General features: G+C 40.4%; 1 protein-coding gene across 8 annotated transcripts in view; it reads right to left on the bottom strand.

Moving 5' to 3' along the window:
• The window catches only part of LOC117426795 (rabphilin-3A-like), an 83,986-nt gene that overhangs the window by 29,786 nt on the left and 39,575 nt on the right, over positions 1-14,625 (bottom strand). For all 8 annotated transcript variants that reach the window (XM_059033248.1, XM_059033253.1, XM_059033254.1 and 5 more), the window contains exon 3: positions 2,797-2,905. In XM_059033248.1, coding sequence (XP_058889231.1) covers positions 2,797-2,873 — 77 coding nt within the window. In that variant the 5' untranslated portion in view covers positions 2,874-2,905. The remainder of the gene's footprint in view (positions 1-2,796; positions 2,906-14,625) is intronic.

The raw sequence follows: 14,625 nt of genomic DNA, 5'->3' as shown, positions 1-14,625 counted from the left end.
CACTATCACATTAATCAAGGCTGTCTGCACTGTTCCCCTCCCCCACAAGTGAATGTGGGTTTTAGTAGCAGTAATAACTTTCTGATGGAGCTTGGCGATGCACTCTACACTCACAGGGTCACTAATCTATGTGTTTTGTGGACAGGGTTTATTGCAATGCTGGAATCAACCTGCAGCTTGCAAAGTCAACCAGGAGGCTCACTTCTGGTGCTAGTGGTTATTATCATTATTTAAATGACATAGAAGCCACTGAGATGCAATATTTAGAGGGACTGGGGAACTGAAGCCTTGTTTTTTTTGTGAATAAGCCATTTTTGTCATTGGAATCTGTGACACCCGAGTTAACTCCTTGAGGACAGACAGAACAGTGCCCCCTACTGCCCAATCAACACCACATTGGACCATTGAATTTTCCATAGGGGTCCCCCTTCCAAGTTCTGACCAAGACCAACTTTGCTTAGCTTCAGAGGTGTGTCTGAAGTCTATTGGTCTTATTGCGCATAAAAAGGCATAATAATGACAGATAGTCTAGGGCAGGGGTGGGCAATTCCGGTCCTGGAGGGCCGGTGTCCCTCCTGACTTTTGTGTCAACTGTGCTCTAAATTACTTAATTAGACCAATAATTGGTAATAATTGGTCCAATTAAGTAATTTAGGGCAAAGTTGGAACAAAAGCCAGGAGGGTCACTGGCCCTCCAGGACCGGAATTGCCCACCCCTGGTCTAGGGGGACCAGATACATGAGAATTCTAACTGCTTTCGTGTTTCAGTTATATTGTGTTCACAAACCTACTAATGTCACAGTCAAAAATGGGTAATAGATCCCATGATTTACACTTTCACAAACAAAAACAGTTTGTCATTTTCTTAATTACATCGCTTCCTATGCGGGCGAGTGCATCATTGCACAGCTTTTCTCTATAAAACGTCCTGAGAAACTAAACAATCACAAATTCCATTCCGTTCTGGTGGTTTGTATTACAAGTGCACAACAGCGGTGACAGCAAAGGTAATTCGTTTATTTGAGGGTGGAGGGTTGGGCTAATCTTTTTATGGCGCTGTAATAAATGTTGCCCTGTGATGAATGGGATTGCAATACGGGCGCTTGGTGAATTTGCAGCCTCTCTCTCAACACGGCTTTTATTTATGTGAAGCACTCTGCATTAAAGGAAGGCTGTTATTGCCTTCTCAGTTTTAAGATTTAGTCATATTATTAATTGCTTATGGTCGCTTTTGGAACCTGCAGCGCACTTCAATACTGGCTTGCTGTCCATTATACACCAGACATGTGCTTTATTGTTATACAGTGTTGTTTCAATCATGAAGTATTTAGTTGCATACTTATAATCAAGGGCCTGTTTTAGATAATATTTGTAATTCTAGTTGTTAAGTGTCCCGTAAAGTGAGCTTTGTAAATCTACCACTTGTTCAATAAACCTTTTGAGATGCTGACTTCATATTTCCAGTGTAATGGAAACTTCACGGACTAAATGCAACGGTTGACTGAACTGTTGTGTGGGGTTTGTTCGGTGATGCAAGACTTATAGGAGGTATATTTAGGATTGCATGCAACAGACAGTTGAGTTTATAGTGAAGGGAATTTGAATGAACCGATTTCTTTCTTGGAGCAGCTTATCCAACTCCTAAACCAGCAGCTAGTCTTCTGAACCAATAAGTATCCACCAGCTCTGACCAGGATACAGTACGCCAGTACATTGCTGGAAAGGCTAGAGTAGTAACATTGGCAGCGCCACTATTCCCAGACAGCTCACAAAATAGGTGTATTTGACCAGAGGGGGAGTGGGGGAGCTTTCTCTGCATGAGCACCTCCTTCCCAGGTTTCAAACAATCAAAATACAAAACTTACACAGCCTGGCCACTTTAGAAGGACCTGTCTACTCGATTTGATTTGACATCGCTCAGAATTAGAGATGCAAATTAGGTTGACCGTTCGATGTGACATGGGATCCCTGCAGCACTATAAAGCTATGGGAGCAGCACAATAGCAAAAAGGCAAAGATCTAACAGCGTTCGAAAGAGGCGTGGTGGGTGCACATCAAACAGGCTCCACAGGACCAAGGGGAGTCATCAGAGTGAATCAGCAATGGCAAAATGAAGGGAAAGTGATGGGCAGAGGGAAGAGACGGTTAGAGAGGCTTTGAGTCTGAATCATTGAAATGGATTAACAACCCTTGTGTCACCTTCCAACACCTTGTGGACTCTAAGCCACGTCATCATTAGATATACTTTGTGACTGTTTCAGTCTTGCTGGTGACTTTTTAAATCTCAGAAGTTTAATGTACCCCCAACGTCTCAGCATGGTTCTAAGAATTCAATCTAGCTCACTGGTACACGGTCACCATTAACCTGCTCCCCCTGCAACACTCTGCCTCTAGTGGAAGTAAGAAATATCCATTATTCAATGTGGAATTCCCTACTGATGTATTTCTTGCATCCACCTGGGGCTGAATGCTGAAAGGGGACAGGTTGATGGTTGAACTCGGGTGCACCAGATGTACTTGCAGGTTGGTAGCAGGATGTGATGGACCGAAAGAGAAAATCATACAAAGTGTATCTAAAAAACAAGAATACATTAGTTAAGATAACACTTTGTGTTACACCTGTACTCTTTCAGGTATATCAATTTTAAGGTTACAGATTTTTTAGGCGTACGATCAATATTGTGTCTCCCTCACACACAGTATCACAATGACTAATCAGGCCTGGCTCGGTGCGCTGCTCAAGCCAGTCTCATTCAGTCCCTCTGGTTACAGTTGTGACTAATCTGCAGCTCTTACTTGGCTCGGAGGGTGAGCTGCCTGTCATTGGGACAGACCCAGCGGTCCGAACTGTTCCCAAACACCGCGTCCGTCATGACGGGATCCTGCTGACCAGCGGCGACAACGTCTGGAAGAGAAGAAGAAAACAAAAAAAAAAGACTGAAATCACCATCCTTACACAGCATGAGAGCTGTTTGAGCGGACGGTTAAATATTGGCATTGAGATGGAAAGAGACACTTCTTCTCACAAAGTGGTTAGCGTATGGAACGGGCTATCTGTCAAGTTGGGTCTTAATGGATCTGTGTTTCTGACTCAACAACATTACTAAAGTTCTGAGATCAATCAGCTATTAGGAACCGGATGCACTTAGATGAGCAGTTCATTAACTTTCTTTTGTGCTTAGGTTTTTTTTTTTTTTATTTGGCTTCAAGCTTGCTTTGATCTTGTCTGGAGAATCCTAAGTGCCGGGACTGAACATCATTCATCATTCTATTGAAATCATGTGACAAGGTTACCCTTTTAACTCATCAGACCCACCTAGACAGAGAGAGAGAGGGGGGGGGGGTGGGGGGGGAGATAGGGGTAGTGGGGAGATTAAAGATACATTAGCTTGCTAGGTCTCCCTATTTGCAGGATCTTTACCAATATGATCTTCAGTGACTAAGGACTAATGGTTGAACAAAGACAGCTACAACGATATGAGCCTGGCAGAGTTTGCACTGTCACATGATTTGAACAGAAGAGGAAGTCTGTTCATTCCAGGCAGTTAGGATTCTCCACACAAGATCAACGCTAAATCAATGCCAGGTAACGGCAGATTTAGAGAATAAATGTGCTCGATATTGGATAGATGGAACCCAACTTAGAATGTCTGCAAACATCATAAAACATAAAAGGAAATGAAGAAAAAAAATCTATTCAAATGGAATTAGACCAATTGAAAATGCCCCGATGGCTATTCAGCATGCAACAGAGAGCGAAGGCCTGTACGGCAGCGAGAGTAATGCATGCTGGGTGCTGCAGTCACTGTGCTGCGGATGGGATGCATTATTCAAGACGTCAATGAGCAGGATATTCATGGGCCAACCTCAGGGGAGACCGCGGCAGCAGCAACTCTCCTTTTTTTTTTTAAACACGAGGCAATATATTTTGAAAAAACCTTGACAGGTTTCAGAATTGAAACAGCTACTCTGCAGAATAATTGCTGCAACAAAAACCAAACCCCTTAAGTCTGTTAACACTAATCAATCCTGGTTTTAACTTACAGCCCCCACTCCCCACCCTGACCCAAACTAGCTTGAGGGTACCGCTTGATAGGCAGAGCGATATGCCTCAGCGTTGAAAAGCAATTTGCAGAGCAGAACAGAGGACTTTTTCCAATCAATTCCAAAGAGGTCGGAGCCCCATTCGTTTTCAATACAAATGAGTGCGGTCTGAGGATCTAACTTGCTTTCCGCAATCCGACACAAGCCTGTTGTCAGCGTTTGGCTCTGATATTGAATATATCCCAATTCACAGATTTAAGAATGCAGTCCATCCCTCGCTGGTATTCCAGGAGCGGTGTTTGACTGGGGACTATTTAAAGAGGGCTTCAACAAGGCAAATGGTTGATTAATGGGTTAGTTAAGGGGGAATCAATCTGTGTCCTTCTTGCCTGTTACAACAAGGGGAATCTATTAAAATCACCAGCATATTTTACCTTTGCAACAGTCTCTGAGTAAGCCTGAGCAAGGTGGATTTTTTATAATGAGGCCAGTATAAAAATAACCACTAGGGAATTACTGGTACACACCCTTAGTGGTAATTTTTATTTTTTAAAAAGTCACCACATTCCACTTTTCCTATGTGTGTGTCAAATATAAACCCTGATTAAATGTGTTTTTAAAATTAAAAATGTATCCTGATGGGTTTTCAGTCTAGTTTTAAATCTAGAAATTAAATTAATAAAAAAAAAAAAAAAACACATGATTAGAAATTTTAGGGTGGCGGAATTAAGCTCCTGCCTACACTGAAGTCATAATTGCAGTTGCATTTCATTTTATGTTTTTATGCAGCACCAACTGAATTTACACAAGGCACTGTAAAAAATAAATGAAGAGGATAAACTTGAGTAGGTTCCACACAAATTTCCCCCTTGCTGTCAGACGCACGTCGCCGTGTAATCATATTTGCTGCCAGCTTCCTACACCAACTGAAATTTCTGTGAGAATCCGCAGGGCTTGTCAGATTGAGCTAATATCATGAGATTCACATCCCCTGCCTGCCGCCTCTCAACACAGCCTGACCAGCTTGATCCATGAAGGGCCAGCTCTGAATATGTAAATATGACTTTTCATTCTGCTGACCCCTTGCATTGGAATGTTCTCTTCAACCCTAGAACAGGGTACAGCCAAACGCATCTGCACCGCCATCGCTGTAAACTCCACAAGACGACATACAAAGATACAAAGATGGTGACGGCCATTATACTTGCTTTTAAAACCTCAATCCATTTCACCATGAAGCTCTGGAAAGTCCATCAGAGGGAAGCCCTCATTTACAAGAAATGTTCCTTTTCTGAGTGATGTTTTCAGGCTGTATTGTGGCACTATTATTACCACCTGAGACTGTCCCTGCTGGATTCAAGAAGAATGCAGAGTAGGTCTGCAGAGTCTAAACACAATGGTAGAGTAAACCATATCTAAGAAGCTTTTGGTTTGTTTTTTGGTTTACCTAAGAGAGCTAAAAATGCCTTGGACTGAATCAATTGAGGAATCAAATCTTTGTAAAACTAGTATGGTATGAACAATCTAAAACTAGGAATGTACCGTTAAATTGCTTTTGGATTAGTTTCCTGCTTAAGTGTTTTTTATTCCTCTCTGTAGATTTTTGCGTTTGTGTTGTCCCATCAAAATTGGGCCTTACATGTCATAATTCAGCAGCATTTTATTATACTTCAGGGTTGTTTAAAGTCCATCTAAACTCCAATGGGATAAGGCACAGCCAAATTTCATAAAAGCATTTTTCAGAACTGAGGAATCTCATTAGATTGCATTAACCACCAATCCGTGGTTATCCTGCCAATTCCCTGTGACTGTAAAATGCTCTAAAAATACCCAGTAGCGGGCTCTCCCGATGAGGTGTAGGTTAATCAACCCTTAGTGTACTTCCATCGTATCAGGGACTGCTAAACGCAGATACTGTATTGTCATTTAAATTGCCCTCGGATGACTTGCGAGTTGGTTCATGTGCTGCTGGAGCAGGGGATAAACTTCCACCCCCTTCCCAGCACCGCGGGGGACAAATGTGCCATTCCACACAGACAGGGGTCCTGGCAGCAACACAGATCTTATACTCGACTGATCATTGGATCTTGTACCAACAGCCAGCAGTGCTCAAGAGCATGCTCTGATCATTTGGGTCACACTGTCTTCCTTTATTAAATGTTAACACTAGCATACTAATTAAAGAGTAAATAGTAGCTTCAAAAAAGTAACTTTTTTATTCAAAATATGATAATGTTACCAATAGTTACCAATAGCTCTCCTTGTCGTAGCTGCTACTATCATTGCCCCTTCAGAAAGGACCTCTGTATTGCTGTTGCCATGCCACTGTGTTGCCATTGAATATATCTAGCTAAAGGATTACAACGACCTAATCTTAAGGTGCAAATGTAGAAACCCAGGATAAGGTTGATCGTTATTTTTTATTATATTGTAGCACAGCCCCCCTGTAGCACAGTACAGAGGGGGCGTGATGTGGGGGAAAGCTTCAATATCTGAGTGAAGCCTGAGGACTCCCCCAACAGCGTGGGTACCCAGCATGCAATTGCTCTCCCCATATTGGGTACCCAGCGTGCAATTGCTCTCCCCATATCCGTCATATTCCCTGCATTTCCAATTCCATTTTGTTGGCTATTTTCTTTTAAACAGAGCAAAGGATTTTGGTCTCAGACACCAGATGATGGATCATAATTTGCCCTTCTTACTATTAAAGCAGACATAAATATATAAAGTTTCCTTTCTCAAAAGAGGTGTTGAGGTGGGGAAGCATATTAGCGTTGCGCTGTGCACTGAAGCATATAGAGAAGAACTGAAGGCGGTGGGGAAGATCACTTTGTGCTACCACTACTCTGTGACCAGATAGATAGAGAAGAATGTATTGTAAAACAGAAATAATATTCTCAGTCTGCCTGCATCGAGAGCAATCGTTACTCTGACAGGCCCAATAGCCCTGGGATACACAAAGACAAATGCGAACAGCACTAATGCAGTTTATTATTTGTACAGCTATTTCCACGTCCTGCTGTTAAATATAAACAGCAGTGTTTCTGCCCTGTTTACATAACATCTCTGCTGTCGCTGTCCAAGACCAACCTGCAGAGCTGGCAAGTCCCTCGGACGCATACAAGCAAGGGGAATGCACTGCAAACTACTCCCATTACTGAGCCCTTCAATTGCAAGTCATTAATTACAAATACCACCTCATAGGAAAATCAAAAACATGTCTCTGTACGAACAGGAATCATGTATGAAATACATCAGTGCACAGTACATGGCTATCTCATTGGAGAAGAAAATGATTCAGAAAGGCAAATGTGTTTGAGGGCCCTGTTTTATATTTTGTTTTCAAACTTCCTTATGTTAATTATGTCAATTATTATAATTATTTCAAAAATATTTAATTCAATTATGTTTGTTTTTTTATTACTGTTGCAGGCATGTACTTTTTGTAAATCAAATGATATATTTTGAAACTGTTAATAAAAATAGCTGAAGCAGAAAAGTCAATGTGTTGTTCATCCTATATTATGCTTTTATAAGTCAACACGTTGGGTGTAGACTGTCTCTTTCATCTTGTGCAGTTCTGGCTTCTCAAACTCTGTGAAATGGCATCCTAGAAGGAACCCTAAAACTCAACATATTAACTTCTTGTAAAATCACGAAAATGAAGATAGTACAGTGCTGGAATGTTGACAACCCCTTCTTATACAAGGTTTAGAATTAAAATGATGCACATATTGTAATATTAGGTCGCAAATCAAAGGGGAACGTACCATTGCCTTTAGCACCTCCTGATTACACCTAAAATATGAAGTCGGCATCTCAAGATTTATTGAAGAAGCAGAGGATTTAAGCATTTAAGTTAATTTTGTGTTGTGTGTAATAACCAGAATTACAAACATCCTGCATTATAGGCTCTTACTGACCAAGCTGGACGTCAGCCTCTGCCGATTTCTTCTTCTGTGTTGACCATTATTAAAATGAGAACAAAATGCTATACCACTAGAATGCTAAACTACAAAACAATGTACCTGAAACTGGCAGTACTGTACAACACTGTACACAACAGATGGCTGAACAGAACACAAACCAGTGGGTAACAAAGAGCTCCCGGGCTGTCCAGGATCCACTGAAGCTTCAGCCTCTCAGTCGACAATGCCAGCTGAACCCCTCCATTGATTGAATTACACGCCTGGTATTTGACGCCCAGTGATCCATTCTCCCTCTGTATGGCATGTCTAATACAAAGAGTTCAGAACTGCTGATTAGGGTTGTGAGGTCACAATGCTCAGCTCCTGGAATCATTAGAAATCACAGCCAATCGATATGCAGAATTCCAGTACAGAGTTCTCTTCTTTTTTTTTGTCTCCCCCAAGGGGCCTGTGCCGTGACCAAACACACTCTTAAAGCTCACTGAAAGCGACTTTACCATTAACTCACTGATTCAAATGAATTGATTTTGACGAATGGATCTTTTACACAGTTTTCCTCCTGCCTATATTGGAAGCATCACAACCCAAAAATTACTAAATCATTACAAAGGAATTGGAATCATGTGGAATTACTTTTTAATTTATTAACATTTAATTTGTTTTCTTTGTTTTTGCTGAAACATTAGATAAAGAAATTAACAAAACAATGCCTGGAATGACAGTCATCTACAAATAGCTGTAATCTGCCAATTTACAGTACCTTGTGAAAATTGCTGGGTAACTACATGACTTGTATTTTAGAATTACTATCAATTACAGCTAATTAGTTTCAATTATGAAGAACTGCTCGCAGAATGAACACATTCTTCTGCTGTTTTTTTCAATTGGTTTTAAGTATCTTTTCCCCAATGAGCACAGCATATTCATTCTGGTTGTGGATTGATGGGCAATTGAAGCGGCCTGCTTGGGTTGCAATGGGTTTGCTCAATTCAGGGCCTCGTTTGGCTCCTCCTGGACCTCCATTTTGCCACCCCTCCTCAGAAAGTGCAGGTTTGCAGGGCACAAAACACAACAACCTGAGGGTCACAAAAAGTATTTTTCTGTTGAGTGTTCTGAATGTTCACTTTTTTTTCTTAAGAAATATCCATTGTGCAAAACAATGTAAAGTTTTTAAAATATATATTTTAACATATGTATACAAATGTGTATAGAATATGAAGAATAAATTCTAGAAAATACAAAACATTATAAATACATAGTACCCAAAACATTTTATATGAAATATAAACAAGTATATTTTAGACATGTGTATAAGAGTTACTGGTAACCAGTTTCATTGGTCACAGAAATAAGACCACAGTGTAAAGGTAACAAGATCAGATGTGTCTTATTAAACTTATAGTAAAGCCAGGAATGGATCAAACTGCTATGCAATGGGAGTCTTATTTCCATCCATGAATCACGTAAATACAGATGTAAAGTCATATAAAATGAATACCCAGCTGTAGAAGGAACAGTTAGGATACCTCAGGGGTTAAAACAGCCCAGCAGAACACTCTATTTTCCAGTTTCTTGCAGGATTAGGACCCATCGCCTGTTTGCAAGGCATCTACTGCAAGCTTTGAATGTCCTGCATTTCAAACAGCATGTCCCAAGAGAATTACATATTGACGTGCACACAGCTCCATTAGATCTAATTGGATAAGCTCATGAATAAAGCTTGAATGAGCACGACCTCCATTACACAGCTCCAAATGCAAAGACTGCCATTGACAACCACGCAGGCTAGTTCAAATGGTATACAACATGTAAGCAGCTTGGGCAACAATGCTTCAATTACAGGACAATGTGTTAATAACCCTTTGTGAAAATAGAGAAGGGAGGGGGGTGTAGAATGCACTGGATTCTTTAGGTTGCCAAACTTTCAAGATTGAAAAGCACGTACCACCACTGATTAGGCAAAGGGTCATTCTACCCCCTGGATAAGGTTATGGTTTTAGTTTTCTTAAATCAATGCAATGTGTTCTGAGCTAGAATTTAAACCAGTTACAACCCCTTTTCTTTAACTACTGGAGTACATAGCCTCCTGCGGTTACAGGAGATACCTCGAGGGAGAGGCCTTGCAGTGACAGCTCATTTATATTTCTGACACTGCACACATACCAACTGAACTCTCAGTGTAGGCCAGCTCCTGTGCACTCGAGTGAATAGATTTCAGATTTCAGAGCACTTCTGCGGGAAAGGAAGATGTTCAGGACCCCTCCACATACTTGAGAAACAGTTTAATGGGATGCAGAGATTGGGGGAAGAGATTATTGCCATAGAAACCACATCCAAACCAAGAAGACAGGCAGAAGGAGCCTTGGTGGGGGCGGGGGTAGTTTATTTTCCAACGCTAACGTCTCTTAGAGAGGTCCTCAGCCCACTGCAGTAATGTTTAGCTGAGAGACTTAGATCTTACTTACAAACAAACCCCAGGGCCTACAGAAAAAAGTCTCTCCCTGCGGGTTGGGATCCAAGTGTGGGATGGTTCTAGGTGTAATAAGTTGAGGCAGGTAGAAACTTTCCAGGGCTTGCTGTCAGAGGTTTCTCACTAGTTTACTAATGTTAAAATTGTTTTATTCTTTTTTTTAATTTTAAGAGAAGTTAAGATCATTGGGAGTCCTCCAATCCCATGTCCAAGCCATTCATCTCTTTACATCAGGAGCTCTATAGAGGAGGTCAGCGAGCTGCCAGACCCTGGAGGACAAAGGCCAGCCCAGCAGGAGGGCGCCTGGCCACTAGGGGCAATGAAATGTCTAAGCCCTTGTCTATTTTGCCTCCATAACCCCTGGACTGACTGTATGACTCACCCTGCACACCATGTGGCCATACCTTTACCAGGTGAGCCACTCATAGACCCCAATTGTTTTATTCTTTTATAAAAATAAGACATTATATAAAAATGGGGCAAACTTTATTGTCACTTCAAAATAGGAAAAAAAAATGACAATCAGAAAAGCATGATGGAAGTAGGATTTAAACGTGTGAGGGTTAGTGTATGATGGGAATCCTCCCTCCCACGCCTCAGCAAGGTTAATGAGGAAGTGACTCATTCCTGGATGGGAATACAGCAGCCCACATTGATTCATTTTCTCATTTTCCAAGTTTGGATGGATGAAAATGTAATTAAACACCAATCTTTTCTGACCTTGTCATCTGCTGCTGGCTTTCAAAGTTATTTAAGACGTACATTTTTATTTTCCACGATAAATGCTCCCCAAAGTAATAAGTGGTCTGACCAAAAATGAATGTTTCAAAATTTAGCCGAATGAAATGAATATTAAATTGTTCAGACTGTCAGTTGTTATAAAAAATGCTTTTTTGTTACTTCAATTTATCATTTACTACCAGACACCCACCCAACGTTTGGAAATAAACTGTCCTGTCATTTCTTTTTCCATTTCAACGATGTTCTGGTTAAGCAGAAAGCACGCTGGGTCATATTACTCCAGTTTTCAATTAACTCCTGTGTTTTGAAAGAGGGAAAGCCCCTGTTAATCTTACAAAACTAGAACCAAAACAACTAAGTGATATAGTGAAAGCTCTCTTAAGCCCTCTAAATGTGTTGTGTTCCTTTTGTAACATTAACATGATTTATTTCTCTTTAAAAAATAGGAGTTAATAAAAAAAATGAAGGAAATGCTTTGAAAATATGGCCCACCGAGTCTACAATTTAAGTAAGGTGTAGGCCTGCATTTAATTAAAATCTACACTTAAAAGGCAAACGTGTGAACTGCTGTGACTTTACCTCTTGACGGCACAAAGTAACTTTCCAGAAAGACATTCCTCGTATAACTAATCCCATAGCGGTCCAAATGGTCTTAGTTTTACTGCATATCTATTTTGATTTTGTTGCCGATTCTCAAAGGATATACGCAGTTGCGTTTATTGACTTGCTTGACTCGCTTGAGGCAAGTCAAATTTGGATGAATAACTTTTTAGTCTCCCATTGCAGAGTAGTGCTTCACATTAGATTAGACCTCATTTACTTTAAGGTCTAATCAGCTATGTGTTATCCGATAGCTCTTCTGTTTGAGTGGGTGCTCCCCGAGGATCAATTCTGACCCCTCTTTATAAAGCAGCTTCTCAATGCACTGCAGTGCGCGTGATGCAAGCATATTAATCAGTGTGCACTTCAGAAGAAACATCTTTAGATTGTATGAAACAATGAATCACGAACACTCGAGTTACAGTACTCCGTAAAAGGACGCATGTCCTTTCAATTTTTTGAATATAAAATTACAATATAACAAACTCATTTGAAAAATGGTCTTGTTCATTTATCCGTCTCCCACACTCTACAAGGGGAACTTGATAAACTGCCTTGATTTTAACATACACTCCTATATATATATATGCTTTAGATTGCACATGGCTATAATCCGTTACGCAATTGAAAATGTCCAAGGATTAGTCTGATCACTCTGCTTAACAGAAATCCTTATTGTGCAGTGGCAATGCAAGGGTCTGCTGCTGCAAAGGGAAACTATAGTACAAAGGCAGTAACAATGGCATGAGCCAACACAAAACCATGCAGATAAGTTAACACATTACTGATTCTCATTGTTCTAATACTGCATAAGACTTGGAACTTATTCTCTGCACAGATCTCAGTGCCAAAGTATCAGCAATAAATATGAACTACACAGGTTGCATGCATTGGAACATACAGCAGCATGACACAGAAATCAAACAATTCCTGTGATATGCAAATAAACCATGGAACAGAGTAACCCAGATTTAGAATAACAAGCTAAAGTCGACGTGCAATGAAAATAATTAGCAACTTCTCAAGCAGTTCCCCTGCTTGCACTTTTCATTTCAATTCAGCTTAACAGATGGAAGGCCACATCAGTGCCATTGCTAGAATTTTTGTAGTAATCCATTGTTGGTATTTATAGGCATTATTCAGAATTGTTTTATTTAGTTGCATAGAATTTTAAAACAATTGCAACAGCATTTACAGATGCATATAAAATAGCATATTCGATTCCATATTCTGTGGGGTTTACTTTGGGATCTTCACATCCCACTGTCCTACACAAACACCCATAATGTAATTCAAATAATGAGATAAGCTTAATAGCATCCAGAACTATTAAACACTCAATCGTGCTAAATTTAGATATTCTAAAAAACTTAAAAGATGTTTGTTAAAAATAACACAGGGGTAATAGATGGTTTGTCTATGCTTGATTAGTAATAGTTATATTACCAAAACAAGGACGAGAGGCTTCAACTGAGCAAAACTGAAACAGAAAACGGCTCTTCAGATGAGCGTTACTGTGTTAAATTTTAAATCACCAGTGAAGCAAAACAAAACGATACAGCTTGCGAGTTTGTTGACGCGTGTGTTACAAAGTCTTTTGGGAACATTTTAAATTGTTCCACCTATAGTTACATTTTTATTTCCCTCGGTAAAAAATAACTCACACACAACAAAACAATCGTGTCTGCTTGGTCTGCCCTCAGAGAACTTACAGTCAATAAAATCCAGAGCTGAACTGAGTTCTCCAGCATACAGTATGTGAAACAAGAGAACAAAGACTAAACTGCAGAGGTGAACCGAGTTCTCCTGCATGCTGTACAGTATGTGAAACTAAACAACAAAGACCGAGCAATCGTAGCATCGTTCCCTGGAATGCTTAGACGTCACTGCTGTTTATTTATTAAAAATTCGCTCTCTGCTTTCAACCATAAAAAAGGCTAATAAATTCAATTATCCAGTCTTCCTTTGAATGCAGTGCTGTTTGCAGTGCTTGTCTCAAGTCCTTAGTTACAGCTCTTCCCAGGAGTTCCATTTAATCCATCAGTGAAAGCACATGTCATCTGGAGATACCAACATATGTGTGAAGGTATCAGACCCTGCAAGCAATCTTTCTGGTGCAGGGATTCAATCACACTGTGGTTTTGTAATGAATTGGCATCTCAGCCCATTGAATTGAATGAAAGGCAAGGGTTGGACACAAACTGCAAACCATGTGGTTCAAAGACTAAATGTTCAACTAAAGGGCAAGCTCTGTAGTTGAGAGGGAAGTACGGGTCTTACGCTGATGTCAGTATAAGTTCATGATTACAGGTTCAAATCACATTTATCAGTCATATTACTGATTTCCAAACCACTTAATATCATTTGGGGGAGCATTAAAGTTGTAAGTAAGTTTCCTAAAGTTATATATTTCTTACGTTTTTAAGTGCAGTAATCTGTCGCGTATCCACCCGTCACATATCCGCCCTAATTGTTTATCCACCATGATCAAGCTCTTCAGCAACGTTAGTTTATTATTGAACAGAGAAGATTAGTTCAGAGATTGTAGATCCCACCAAAGTTTTCATACAGTGTGTTGTATATGCTCCATGCGCTGCCATTGCTGGTGCTGTTCAGTGTGTTGACTTGATATGTAAATAAATCCTGTTCGCCTGCGGGGGGCGTATCAACTTCAACCTCCGTCTCGCTCTCCTGCCTGTCACTTAGCAGCGAATGCACGCACCCACATGGCAGACGGCTACTCTGTCACAAGCATTAATACCCTGCATCTTTCTAAACAAGGGAATTAGAGGAGCTCCCTAATAAAAGCTGAATCTCCAAACCATAATTGTGTGAATATAG

Source organism: Acipenser ruthenus, chromosome 11 (genome assembly GCF_902713425.1).
Source record: "Acipenser ruthenus chromosome 11, fAciRut3.2 maternal haplotype, whole genome shotgun sequence".
Classification (NCBI taxonomy): Eukaryota; Metazoa; Chordata; class Actinopteri; order Acipenseriformes; family Acipenseridae; genus Acipenser; species Acipenser ruthenus.
Note: the sequence above shows the minus strand (reverse complement) of the source record. Positions and strands in the feature narration are given on the sequence as shown.